We start from the raw sequence: 14,084 nt of genomic DNA on the forward strand, positions 1-14,084 counted from the left end.
GTAAGCAGCTTGGTAGACATCCTGCCCACCTGATATAACGGGCTCTACCAAGGACAATCCCTTCTATCTCTGCCAAGTTTTGAAATCAGTAATCAATGGGAAAGCTCAGAGAGAGTGAGCTTTCCTACAAGGAAAGAATAAGTTTTCTGATGAGCTCAAATCCAACTACTGTCACAAAACTTTAAAGCATCCACCAAGAAACCATCAGGCTCCATCAAAAAGCCCTATTTATTACTGCACCTTCCTAGTCCCAGCAGGTCTGCTAGAGAGGAGAAGCAACAAGCTCAGAAGCCAGTGAACACATCACTGCCACCTTTGGTGTCCCCAAAGCACCCATCTCCTCACCACCACTCCTACAAGCCTAGAGTCCAGCACTTGAGTCTTGGTCCTTTAGGAACATCAGGCCAATATTTGGGTACGGGCCAGTAGGAGTCCAAGAGGTGCCAGAGGGAGCTAAAAAGCAGCCAGAGCTCAGGTCCTGAGCAGGGCTACCTCCTAACCATGCTTTCCTCATGGGAGCATCAGGCAAGCAGAGTCTCTTCCACTGTGCAATTCACAGGCAGTGAGTTCAATAGTTTGCAGATAACACACCCTCTCCATCATCCTTCAAGTGACCGACCACCACAAGCAGCAAATAAAGGTGTCTGCAGACACCTACCATCTCCAGTTGAATCTATGCTCTGCAACAGTGTTGGTGACCTCAGGTTGTTCTCAAGGCTTGTAATTTTGAAATAACATTGCATGTACCCACCCTCTTTCACTGTGAAAAAGATCTGCTAAGGCTTCCTGTAGTAAGGGAAGGTGGAGGGGAAGTGAGCAGCTAATTTGAATGTTGTTTTACCATCTGGTTGGGATTAAGATCTAGGCAGGTCAGCTGTTGCCCCAAGATGCCATTCTTGCCTCACCTGCTCTCAATTTTACACCTTTTATGCTATCAGTCCAACAATATTCAGCTGAACATCTCCTGGCACTGGGCTGTTCAAGTGCCAGAGAATAGCTCGGAGTGATTCGTTCATCCTCGGGCGTTGTCCACGAGAGACATTCAATGAGGTTAATCTGGATCAGCTTTTGAAGACACTGCTTAAACAGGGGAGGCTCCCAAGTGGCCTTAACCCAATTAAGCATCCTTCCCTTAGGACAGGAGGCCAGTTAATCTTGCATTAAAGTCCATCCAGTGCCCTGTTAATCAGGTACACTTTAATATCACAGCTGTGGTCATCCCAGTGGAGGCCACCAAGAGGCTGGAAATACCTTGTCATTTTTCACCTCCTTTTGTCACTTCAGTTACTTCTGCCGCTACTTTGGGTAGTGAGATGAAAGGCCCAGCAGCTCTGCCCTTATCCACTTTGCTCTCCAGATTCCCCTCCAGTTTTTCTTTTCACATTAACTGTGTCACACACCAGACTCTCATTGACTAACTGCCCGAGGGGGACCCTTGCTGAGTGTTAATTGCTGTTAATGAGCTGTTACTGCTTTCCTTCCAAGATCACCAATTACAACAGCACTCAGGCACTACAAGAAGATGCGTGTCTGCAACAAATCAAGGCAAATTTTACTCCAGACCCTGGCATTGCACTGCCAGCAGCTCCTGGAAAATGCTTTAAATCAGGACAAGACTGGGTGAAGGATAACAGCAGACAGCTTTCCTGCCATTGCCTGTCCCTTTGTTCTTCATGTGGTGGGTCAGGGTGAATAAGAAGTCCCTGATTTGCTTCCTGTGGGTCCTCTTGTGGTGCCTTGCAGAGATGTCTACACTCAGCTGTTCATCTGAGCTCTCACTCAAGTCTCCCTCCAGACACAAGCACATAGTCCCACCCTGGGTTTTACAGGAGGATGGTGGCTGAGCTGGCTCAGAGCACAGAGAGACTTGTCTTGTGCCATGCACTACTAGAGGAGGTGCAGGAAGGACTCGGCAAGATGGCTTGATGGGCTGGTGTTGTGCACAGCAACACTGCCACCATTTCAGCATCATCCCCTACCCCAGAGCTGGGGGCAGCTCCTACCTCAGCTACAGCAGGGTCCATCCCCACCAGAGCTTTATAATTCTTCTTCCCAAACCTCATTTCCCTCCCCTGCTAAGCATGGGCAAAGGTATATGCTGGCACCAAGCGTGGCCTGGAAGTATACCGACATGTCCACCAGCTAAGAAGCACTAGAGCTACTGTTGTTCCTAAGGCTTCTCCCTCTGATTTGCCTTTCTCAAAGCTGCAGCCCAAGGAAAGGAGCTTTTAAATGAGGGATGTGCTAAGATGGTAAAAGGTTTTGCATGAGTGCTTAAGGTCATTCAAGTCAAGACAAGGTATTGAGACCCTCCACCAAAATAGACTGAATCTGTCTACAATGCTAGTAAGAAATTGCTCAGTGTCTCACTCTGACTTTCTCATTTGGATTATTTTTGGCCATACTAAGAAATATTCACATCCAAACCACTCTTTGTGAGAGCCTTGAAATGAAATACAGCAGAGCTGGTTTACTCCATGAAAAAAGATCCCAAGATTTTTGTCTTGCCACCTTGAGCTGAAAGGAGATTTAGAGAGCACCACTTGCAGCAGGGTTTCCCTCTCCCCAAGCTCTCCCAAAGCCACAGCTCTCTCCTGGGCTCTGGCAGGTGGTTCTCCAGCAGGTATAAAAAAGCACAAGGGTCTCGGCAGAGCAGCAGCCAACTCACTCGCTCGCTCTCCTCCAGTTACAGACTGAGAGCTGTTGTTCACATCGAAGCACCTGGCTCCTATTGTGCCACCTTTCCGCAGTTTGTTAAATTTTATTTCACGTTATTTCTCCCGTTTTGGCTTCCACCCTAAAAATCCTTCTGTAAGTTCCTCAGCTGCCCCACCCCTCATAAATGTTCATTTGAGTACAATACCTTACAAGCAAACCCAGAGGTACTCGCTCAGCGGGAGCTCTGCCTGAACAAAACCCCTTGGGCTAAGGTCGCCTGCTCATGTATCTTGGGATTCATTCACCAACTTTGGGGGAAAAACACTGACCCGGCCATGCCCTTGAGCAAGCTCAAGCTCACCTTGTTTTTTCCCAAACCCATGCTACCAATTTCCCAATGGTGTTCCCACAAACATACATACTCTTCCCCAGGAGCCAGGGTACCCTCAGCAGGGAGGAGCCCAGGGAGGGTGGGTGTCCACCAGCATCTCTGAAGAAGCTGGCGAAAGGCAGCTCGGAAGAGCTCAGCAGCAGCAGGATTCAACTCATGCCCCCACATTTCCCAAATGCCGGGCCACTGGATTTCGTTTTTCAGAGCTTAGCCTACAAATAACCAATCTTGTCTTCTGTGCAGGCCAATGAGGTCTGCGGACAGAAAATTGCAAAAGATTTGTTATTTCCCTAGTGTTCCCATTTTCCCATTCCTTTCCCACAGAAGCAAGGTTTTTGTTTTGTTTTGTTTTGTTTTGTTTCTTTCTCAACTTTCAGGGGAAAATCCTGACAAATGGAAGCCCTGATTCATACCAGCAAAAATTTGGCCTTCTTTAATTTAAGGTGGAGCCCTTCTTGATGAAAACATTTCTCTAACTGCACACAGAGGGCAAGCACCAAGCCTTTGCCCTGCTGAAGCAAAGGCTGAGTGGCGTTGGATGCTCATGGCCACCATGAGCGGAGAGCCGTCGTGCGGGCAGGAGAGGCATCACACAGGCAGGAGAGCTGTTGTGCATGCAGGACAGCCACTTTTCTCCCCCACGCTTAGGAAAGCACTGCCCGTGCTCGCTCACAGGGGTGGGAAACAAGGGGACAGGCAGGCACAGGGGGACTGTCACCAAAGAGACTTCCAGGAGTCTGGACATCTTCTGGGGAGTGCTCAGGCAGAGGCAAGGCATGCAGCTCCACGGCTGGAGGGATGCACTGGAAGAAAGGCTCCCCATCCTCCTCCTGTCTTTTCTCAGAAGACTGAAGGAAGTGTGAGAAAGGCTCAGGAAGGTAGGAAGGGAAGCGCTGCTCCTCTCCCATCAGCACAACCCAAGCAGCGATGCCTGCTTCCCTCCTCCCTCCATGTCCCACCTGAGAAGCAGTAGAGAGAAGAAGCAGGGTTGGGAAAAAAGGATTTATGGCCACAGCCTACCTGCTCCCACAGCCCAGGGAAAAAAAGTGAAGGAGAAAGAAGATCAAAGGTGCAACATATCCCTAAAACCCTTCCTTGCAGCTTTTCTCCCCAGATGCTGCCATCTGGACTGCACTGCTCCTGCTCTGGTGGGCACCTCTGCCTGTCGCCAGGAGCTGGCGGCAGGGAATAAGCAATTTTCTCTGACACCGAGAAAGAAACAGCTTAAAAAAAAAAAGGAAAAGCCATGACTTTTTTTTTCCCTTCCTCGCCTCCAGCCAGAAAGCACATTTGGCAGAGCCCTGAGCACTGGAAGCTATCAGCGGGGCTGCCGGCACTTCAGAGGCTCCAGGGAGGAGGGCAGGCGTGCGCAAGCCACCAACCATGTTGAGGACACTGTCCCCACTGCCCTGGGGTCCCCCATCATGCGGGGGGGGTCCCCCTCTCCATCCCATCCCATCCCATCCCAGCTGCTGCCTCCAAAGCGCCCCGGGGATAGCAGGGGTCCCTTAACGCTGCACGTTGATGCTCCACAGAGCAACGTGGGGTTTGCAAGGCATTTTGCACCTGCAGCATGCAGTAAAGGCACGCATCCTCCTCCAGCACTGAGCAGCCACCCCGTGCCTTTGCCTGACGAGGGGGATTTGCTCCCCAGCCACCATTTGGCTTTGAGGTGCAGGATTTGATCAGCCCCTGCCCGTGCCCAGCCAAGGGCATCTCCCCACAGGCATCACTCCCCAGGGCAAGATTGCGGGAGGCTTATACGTGCCAACCCACACCTTTTCAAATCCTGCCCCTCACACCTAACAGCATCGCCTCCTTCTTCCCACCCCAGCACTCAGGCAAAGGCATTTTGAATACAAATTAAGAAATCAGTCTTTTAGACACTTCCAGGGAAGGTGGGGAAGGGGCAGCAATCCCCCCACTGCATCCTGTGCAGGGGGGTCAGGGGACGCCGCATCCTTTGCACGGGACCGCTCTGCCCACCCTGGGGTGCCTGCGGTCCCGCTGGTGTGTCACCAGAGACCAGCAGCTCTGCACTGGGAATCCCCCCGGAGGGGAGTTCCCCATCACCCCCCACTCATTTTGGGAGGAAAAGCACTTAATGGCAGGGCATCACAGGTGGGTGCCATCCCGCACCGTGGGATTTACTTGCCCTCGATGGCACAGCACACCCGTCCCCACAGGAAAACACCCCTCCACCTTCCCATGCTGGAAAACAGCCAGTCAGAAGCAACATCCAGGCACAGAGCGGGTGTCAGGGAGAGGGTGCACCCCATCCCTCGACATGCTATCCTCCCCATAAGTCCCGCACCTACCGCTGGGGCGAGTCGGGGTCGAAGCAGGTCCTGGCCACGTCGGTGGCCCGTGGGTCACAGCAGTCACCGTCGTCGAAGTCATCCAACATGTTGTTGCACTCCATGTGGCAGACACCGTCGCGGCGCTTCCAGGAGAAGCAGCGGCCGGGCCGGCGGCAGTCCCCACCATCGTAGCCAGTCAGGGGATGCTCACACTCGGGGTCGCAACGCTCGTTGCCCACCTTGCTGGGCTCACAGCCCAGGAGGATGGCACGGCGGCGCAGCGAGGAGTTGCGTACCTCCAGCAAGCTGAGCTGCCAGGAGATGTTGTAGGGTCGGAAAGCTTCGCTCAGCGCCTGGTGTTGTCGCCAAATCTGCTCCTGGCTAACCATCGGCCGACCGCCACCATCCTCCGCCAGGTTCACCACTCGGTACCGCACCGCCTTCCCACTCCGCAGCGGCCAGTGCCGGTTGTAGTGGGACACCAGCTCCACGTTATCACAGGCAGTCTGCCCGCAGGCAGGGGGGCCCAGCGGCCACAGGACGGGGGACAGTGGGAATGGCAGCACCCGCTGCCGGGGGAAGGCGCCCTCCCGAAAAGGTGCCCAGTGCTCCTCTGGGGTGGCGAAGTCAGCAGCCAGAGCCAGCCCTGCCACCCCTCTGGCCACCCCCTCTAGGAAGGGACGCTGGAGATGGGGTTGGGACAGGGCGCCCCGCCACAGGGCCAGCCCGGCCAAGTGTCCCCGGAAAGAGTGCGCGGTCCCCCAGGCGTCCCCCCCCAGCAGCAGCGTGCGGCAGGAGGCCATGAAGGCGCTGTGTAGGGGCCCGCCCTGCCCACCAGTGCGGCCCACCCGCGCCCCATCCACATAGAGGGCCATCCACTGCCCGTCGTAGCTGGCAGCCAGGTGGGTCCATGCCTCAGGGCGGTAGCGGTGGTAGGCGGTCACCTCGGTGGCAGTGGCTGCCCGGTCTGTGCGGAGGGAGAAGAAGAAACGGGCATCCTTCTTGCCGCCAAGCTGCAGGGCATGGATGCCCAGCGCCCAGCCCTTATTGCTGGCCGTGTGCGAGCAGTTGTCGAAGACGCCTGCAGCAGGGATGGGGATGGGGATGGAGAGAGAGGAGAGCTGGTGAGGACTGGAGAGCATCGCCACTCCTCCCCGAAGCACGAGCTGGGTCCTCGGCAGCAGGACAGCTCTTGGCAGGGCTGTGGGGAGGCTCCTGCTGCTGCTGCCATGGGTAAACGAAGTGGGTGCTGCACCAGGGGGGACACCCCAGTCCCATCCAAAATCATTTGGATGAGCAGGTGGAGTAGCCAGGAGGGATGGCAGAGCCAGAGAGGTGGGATGGAGAGGGGAGGAAGAGCATGGACAGGAGGAGAGGCTGAAGAGCGAGGTGTTTCTGAGCTGCTCTCCATAGGAGCACTCCTGCAGGACAGGATTAGAGGCTAAGCTTTTTATCTGTGGACCAAAGCTTTTAAGAATTAGAGCACAGCAACCCAAAGCAAAACCGCCTCCTCTGGGGACTGCTTCCCCAACAGCTTCCAGGCAGATTTACTGCTCGTCTTTATGCTCCAGTTTTCCTGCCAGTCATGCATCCAGTGCAGGCGGGTGAGGGTCGGTTGGAGGGGGAGATGGAGGGATGCGCTACCTCCAGCCAGGCGGTGCACACCTCAGCCCTCAAAGCTCTCCCAACCATAAATCCATCCGCAGGAACAGCTTTGGGCTCAGCCTGTCTCTGTGCACCCAAGCGTGTTGCAAACCAGGCTGGGCAAGACCTGGAGCTTTGCTGACTTTCCCTGAAACTCAGGCTGCTGAGTGCCCATGGTCAAGAACCAGAGGCTTGCAGGCACTGAATGCCCTTGGGAATCAATGGCCATAAGGCACTTAAATACTGGCAAGGGGAAATGGACCCGCTGCTTGAAGTAAGTGCTTCTGGGCTCCTAAATCACCACAGCTGGGACGTTCACATGGGTCATCAGCTGGGGCGAGCAAACTTGAAGGTACACTTTGAGCCCTACCAGTGGCATCTTCTGGGAGTCCCCCACTCTCCTGTTCACAGCCCCAACAAATGGCTTCCAGAGGTAATCATGCCCCGATGCTGCCAGAACCTGCTGCCATGCCCAGAGGCCCTTTTTATATTTCTGCTGCAGGATTTCTTATGCTCCAGCCCACTTTTTCCTGCTGCACGGGTTCTCCTGCCCCTCACCATGTCAATCTCATCGCATGCACTCCCTGCCCATCTCCGTGGCGTAAAGGCACCATGGGCCAAAATAAGGCACTCCTGCCCCATCCCGCTGCCTCACTTGTCCCTGGGGATGCTCAGCATGACACTCTGGGGAAACTGTACCTACCTCCAGGATTGCAAAGAGGCCAGCGGAGAGGGGCAGAGGTGCAGAGGAGCGGGACCTCCTGGCTTTCATCTAGGGGATGTGACTGAAGCCAGGTTACCATGACCTCGCATCTCCCCCACCAGCCCTCGTAAACACACCGTCTGCACAGCTGGCAAAGGTCACGGTCAAGCCCCACTTGCACCCCAGGAAGATGTACCCCTCCCTACATCCATCCGTTTCACCGAGGGTGAGATGGGTGGTGGCCTCTTGGCTATCCCATGGTCATAACCGCTCTGGGCACGGATCCCTGCCACCACTCACTACAAAGGCAGCCACGCACAAAGCCTCCGTGGGCGGATGGGCTTTAGCCAACTCTTGTTTTCTGGTGGATTGTGAAAGGGAAGCAGCAAGACCAGGGGAAGCTGAGACGGGGAGAAGCCAAAAAGCAGGAGGCAGGCAAAGGAGCCTTGCAGGTGTGAGAAGGCAAAGCTGGAGAGTACTTTTGGGCTGGGTGCTGGCTGAAAGGTGCTTAGACCTGCACAATTCAAAGCCATCTTCTAGTATTTGGTCCTCACTGGGGTTGAGGAGACAGGGCTTGGTACCTCCTCTCTTAGGAAAACTCATGCATTTCACCTTGTAACGATTTAGAGCACCCCAAATTTGATTAAACACTAAGGCACAACCAGGGCAAAGAGCGTCAGGGGTGTACAGCCTTCTGGGGTGAGTGTGAGCTAGTATCCTCGCAAGCTCACGCTGGAGCCAAGCCTGGAAGTGCCTGACAAGTTCAAAACTGGCCAAAAGAACCGTAAGTGAGCCTAAACCAGGTCTGGAGACTTCATCAAAGGGATGAAAGTAAGGCCAAGGTCAGGTCTACAACAGGGGCTGGAAACCCACTCAGGCAGCAGCTGGTGCTTCCTAGACATGGCCAGGGATGCCATCTCTGGTGCAGCCACAGACCATGCAGGCAGAGCAGCACATCCTGCAGCCAGGAGCCACTGCAGAACAGTGAAGCAGAGCTGTCCAGCACCAGCTCCTGACATCTCCAGAGGGCTTCCAGAAGAAATCATCAGGGACCAGTTTCTGGACCCTGGAAGACACTGGGATTTGCCAAAGAACTTGGTATTTTGTCCTGGGGTGACCCATCAGAAAGGGAAAGAGCTGTTTCCAGAGGAGGTACAACCTGATCGCCTTGGCACCCATAAGTGCAACTCTGCCTCTAATCCGTCAGGTGGGAAAGGGGAGCTCTAACCTGGTTTGTGATGTTCATCAGTGTTTAGGGTGATAACTGGGGTTTAAAACAAGAGTTGTTGGCAACAGTGCAAAAAAAAAGAAGAAAAAGGTGTCTGCCAGGAAAGGTCTCTGATGGAGAAAAAGAGATTAAGTGCGTCCCTTTATAAGGAGCACGCTCAAACCAGCATCTTCTCCCGCTGAGGCCAGGAGCTTTGCAGCACAAGGAATAGTTCAGTCATGCTTTGAGATTCAGGTACCAGGGGGAAATTAGCTGCTAAAGCTCCTGAAACAGGCCAGGAGCATCCAGCTGTGCCATGAGAGCAGCCGGCCTGAGAGAGTGGTCACCCCTCGGGGCGTGCAGTAGTGAGCAGCTCGGGGACCCGAGGAGGAGACCTGGGCTTAGACACAGCAGAAGTTCGGGACTGCCTCTGGTGAGGGATCTTCTGACCCAACAAAATCACCTCTGATCTGAGTATAAACAAACGTCAGCCTGGTACCAGGGGAAATACCCTTGGGATTTACCAGATGCAGAGCAGACGTGGATAGAAGGGAGACAAAAAAAGGTGGAAAAAGAAATGGCATCACATCAAAGGACTCTCATCTGCTGCCCAAAATGAGAAGGACGTGGAAGAGGGACCAGTCTCCTTCCCTGGCAGTGGCCGTGGCAGGGTGCTGGGGTTATACCCCAGCAGAAATCCCCCCATGCAAGAGGGGCTAAGAGGGACAAACAACCCCATTCAGGGGGGCTCTAAGGCAAAAGTGACAACTATGGGACCAAAGCCCCAACTCCTGAGCCTTCAATCCAGGCAGCAGTCACACCAGCCAACAGGACAGCTTGCTTTGCCCAGAGCTGCTCAGCCTGGCCTTATTTCCCAGGCAATGACGTTTGGAGATGCTCAGCTCTGCCCTGCTTTCCTCCTGCCTTCCCTCGCTCATGGACACCTGGAGCATCTCCAGCTCCTCCACGGCTTTGGACCACCTCAGGGCTCCATCCCCTCTCTACCGACAGGGCAGGAGCAGCACATCAGAAGCAGACTCAGCACCTGCCGAAGGACTGGCAGCTGCCTGCATCACCTGCTCTCACGAAACACCAGTGGTGCTGGCCTGTCCCCCTTCACCACCAGCACCCGGGCCCCGCGGCGGTCCCAGCTGCAGGGAGAGGGTGGGAAGCCGACAGTGACTCAGACAGCCTGGGGCTGACTCAAACCCTGGAGCACGGAGGCCGGGGGATATTACCCGAGTGAGTTCCAGCACTCACGGGCGGCGCTTTCAGTGCTAACAACCGTCCCACCCTCTGCAAGGAAAGAGGAAAAAAAAAGAACCCACAAAACAAAAAACCCAAAACACTGGCTAGCTGGGAAAAGTAAAACCCAACACCTGCAGGCCAGACCTCCAGATGCAAACAGCTGCACTGCTGATGCGATGGCTGGGAAATGTGCTCCACGCATCCCAAGCTGCTGCATGCTGGCGGGGAGGCAGCAGGGACCCTGGTGGGAAGGTGGAGAGCAAGGTGAATGTTAGGTAGTTTCCTTGTACATGGCTGCTTTTCTCCTCTGCCACGCAGTCTCTAGCCCGTCCCTCCTACCTCTTCTGCAGCAAAGATGTGACTATCGCCCTGATGAGCCGAGGAGATAAATTCATGAAAGGGGCCAGGCAGTGAGCAAAGCAGAGGGGGGTTCAGCAGTGGAGCGATCACAAGTGGAGGGAGAGTTAGGATAGAGGGAGGGTTTCCCAATCAGTCAGCTTAGCTGGGGCAGCATAGAAACACAGCAGCCCCCACGCTCTCCCAAGAGGGACCCCAGACATCCCATGGGAGTGGTACATTTTGGCGCTGCCACCCGTTCCCAGCCCTGCCCGGCATCACTGTGCTGCCGTGCCGTGCTTGTACCCTGCCACAACACCCGTCCTGGCACGGCCGCATGAAGGACCGCTGCAGGAGGTTACATCTGTCCCGCTCTGTGCCCGTGTGCCAGTCCCCTCCGCCTCCCCAGGCTCTCCATCACCTGCCTGTTTTTTGGCTTGGTGGGGCGAAGGGGTAATTCCCGGTAGAAAAAAACATCTGGGGCTGCCCTCTGCCCCGGCAGTCGCTCTGCAGAGCCCTCGGGGCCGGGAGCCCGGAGGGGGAATGCCGGGGCCGGGGCCGGGGCCGTGCGTGCGGCACGGCTGCCACCGTGCGGCCGCCCGCCCCGGGGACCCGCCGGGAGCCCGGCCAGGGCGGGCGGGGAGCGCGGGGAGCTGCGGCCGCTCAGCCAGACAGGGAGCCCCGGAAAGCCCCCGGCGTGACCGCGGCCCCGGGGAAGGAGGAATGGGGGGTTAGGGGGAGTCGGGCGGAGCGTGTCCCGCAAAGGGACCTTCCAGCTCCCGGCGGGAGGAGTGGGAGAAACTAGATAGGAGCCGGGGGGGCCGGGCTGGAAGAACGGGGAGGGGGGGCAAAGAGAGGGGAGGGGATGTTTTAGGGTTTGGTCTCAAGGGAAGGGGGAATATTTCACGCCTGGGGTGCTGAGGACACGGGTGAGGGCGCGGGGTGTCACCTGCCGCAGCGGAGAAGACAGGCGAGCCCCTCACGGGGATTTTGGGGGTCGGGTCCCCACCCCTCCCTGCCTGCCCGCCGGCGGGACGGGGTTTACCTGCGATGATGGCCGGGTTGCTCTGTCCGCCCTCCGCCTTCACCCACACCTCCAGGGTGAACTCCTCCCGCGGGATGTCGGGCAGCGCCTCCGGCCGCGCCGCCAGCTGCTCCCGGCCGCCGGAGAAGTACAGGGCGGGCAGCGGCCGCTGCCGGGGGGGGCTCGGCACCTGCGGCTCCCGGCCCCGCAGCCTCTCCCTCCGGACCTGGCCGTCCGCCTCTCCCCCCGGCTCCTCTCCGCCTCCCCCGGCTCCCCGCGGTCTCCGGCCCCGCGGCCGCCCGGAGCCCGGAGGGGCTGCAGCGCCGAGCACCCCGTGCGCGCCGGGACCCTGCGGGTACAGCCCGTAGGGGTGATGCGGGGGGGCGGCACGGCGGCTCGGCGCCTCCGTCCCGCAACCGGAGACCGGCGGGGGGTCGGGGGGCCGGGGGTCCCCGCGGGCCAGGCTGAGCGCCGCCAGCAGCAGCGCGGCCAGGGGGGCCCCGCCGCGCAGCATCCTCCTTGGGGACGAAGGGGGGGGCGGCCCCGGGGGAGGGGGGCGCTCAGGGGGGCGGCGGGCGGCAGCGCCGGGGCATCCTCCCCCGGCCCCCGCCGCAGCCGCTGCCCCCAACTTTTCCCCGGCACCGCTCTCCTCCCCTCTGCTCCTGCGGGAGGAGGAGGAAGAGGAGGAGGAGAAGGAGGGCGAGAGCACCGCGGCGGGGACCCCCCTTCTGCCTGCAGCCGGGGTTCCCGGGGCACGGCGGCCCCGGCGCGGCTCTCTGCGCTGCCCGGCTCTGCCTGCGGGAGCGGGGGATGCGTTAGACGCCCTTATCTAGAAAGCCCCGAGGCGCTCCGCTCCCCCCCTCACGGAGGGGTGTGGAGGGGGGGGCTGCCTTATTTAAAGATGATTAGGTCCAATCTAATAAACCCCGAGCGGAGCATCGCCCTCCCTTCCCTCCGCCCTCCCGGGCGCTGCCCAGGATGCTGGCGGGGAGGGGATGCGGAGGGCACCCACCGCCCTCCGGGCGTTGGTCCCCCTCCGCATCCCCTTTCCCACCCTCGGGCTTTGGGGCAGCACCGGCCGCACCTGCCCTGTCCTGGGCTGCTCTTGGCTTGGCCCAGCAGCCTTCCCCGCAGCCCCGCTCACTGCCTGTCTTATTCCTCCGCTTGGCAGTCCAGCACTCCGTTTCTTTTCCTTTCTTTTTTTTAATTGTGGGTTTGGGTTTTTTTTCCTAAGTTGAAACGTGCCCGTGTTTTTTCTTGTTGTAGCTCAGGGTGTAATATGTGCCTGCCCACCTCACCTCCATCCTCTGTCTCCATCACCTAGGGGGGAGGAAAGGAAGGCGAAAGGAGGGGACGCCCCCCCTCAGCCCTTCCCCTGGCGAGGGAAGAGGTGGTCTCAGGCTCAACGTGTGCAGAGAGACCCAGGATCCCCTCTCAGCCAGAGATTTTGCTGCTTTTTCTCCCTTTTTTTTTTTCCTTCCCCGAACAACAATCCCATCTGTTTGACACGTGCAGAAAGGTGAGCTGGAGGCGCCTTTTCTGGGCGAGAGGGAAAGAGCCACGTCCAAAAGCCAAAAAAACCCCCATCGGTGCACCAAGGGAGCGGGCAGCGGTGGGAGACACATCTCACACACCACCTTGCCAGAGGGTACAGCATCAGTGCTGCCAGGGGAGAGATGCTCAAAGCATACGGGTGAGAAAATGCCATCGCACCAGCACGCGGCACGGGAGACTAGGAAAACTTCAGCATGGAGATTTTTTTTTTTTCTTTTCATTATTATTATATTGTATATTTTTTTTTCACTCCCAAACACTATCTGTGGCGGTCAGTCTGAAGGAGGGTTGCCAGCGAAAGCTGTGAGGCCCCTTCCAGGGTACAGGCTTTCAAACCAGCGAGGCAGGAGGAAAGGGATTTAAGAACGAACAGCAGGAGCTGGCTGTGTGGGGTAAGGGTTGGGTGTTTTTGTCTTCTCAAGGTGGGAGGGTGATGGGAGGAGGTGGGGGCACTGGTGCTTTAGTGAGGGGAGACAGAAAAAAGTAGTGCTGGAAAAACTTGAGGGTTAGGAGGGGTGAGCACAGTGCTTTGCCGACCCCCCGGGAAGGAGGTAGGTAGGTGTAAGCATGCGGAGAGGTAAGGGCATGGCAAGGCTGGGCTGGAGGTGCCTGGAGAGGAAGGGAGGACATGCAGAGGGCAAACAAGGCCAGGCAGAGCAGGGATGGCTCATGCAAAGGAGCTCATGCAGCTCCCAAGTATCTTTGGGGCACAAATAACATCCAAGCACAATACAAGCGCCCATCGCTCATGGAGAGGAGGCGAAAAGAGGTTTGCAGCTCTCCTGCCTGCACCCAACACACCGGTGCCCATCCGTTAACAATGCCGATAACCCAGCTTGGTGCTTGGCACTGGTGAGGTGGCCCAGCAAGAGTGTTGTCCTGGGGCCAACGCCAGCAAGCATTGCTTATAGTGCGTATTCATTCAGGAATGAACTGAGCTCCTGATAGCCCTGTCTACCAGGGCCTGATAAGAGAGGATCCCACGGGACGGCTTATTTTGAATGGTGGTGACCTTATTA

General features: G+C 57.2%; 1 protein-coding gene across 1 annotated transcript in view; it reads right to left on the bottom strand.

The window, feature by feature from the left end:
* The window catches only part of PAPPA2 (pappalysin 2), a 93,959-nt gene extending 81,934 nt beyond the window's left edge, over positions 1–12,025 (bottom strand). The window contains exons 1-2 of the mRNA XM_072867218.1: positions 11,533–12,025; positions 5,368–6,430 (exon numbers count right to left, since the gene is read on the bottom strand). Of these exons, the coding sequence (XP_072723319.1) occupies positions 5,368–6,430; positions 11,533–12,025 (1,556 nt within the window). The remainder of the gene's footprint in view (positions 1–5,367; positions 6,431–11,532) is intronic.
* Between the last annotated feature and the right edge of the window lie 2,059 nt (positions 12,026–14,084).

The sequence above is a fragment of the Ciconia boyciana genome, chromosome 7 (genome assembly GCF_034638445.1).
Source record: "Ciconia boyciana chromosome 7, ASM3463844v1, whole genome shotgun sequence".
Taxonomy (NCBI): Eukaryota; Metazoa; Chordata; class Aves; order Ciconiiformes; family Ciconiidae; genus Ciconia; species Ciconia boyciana.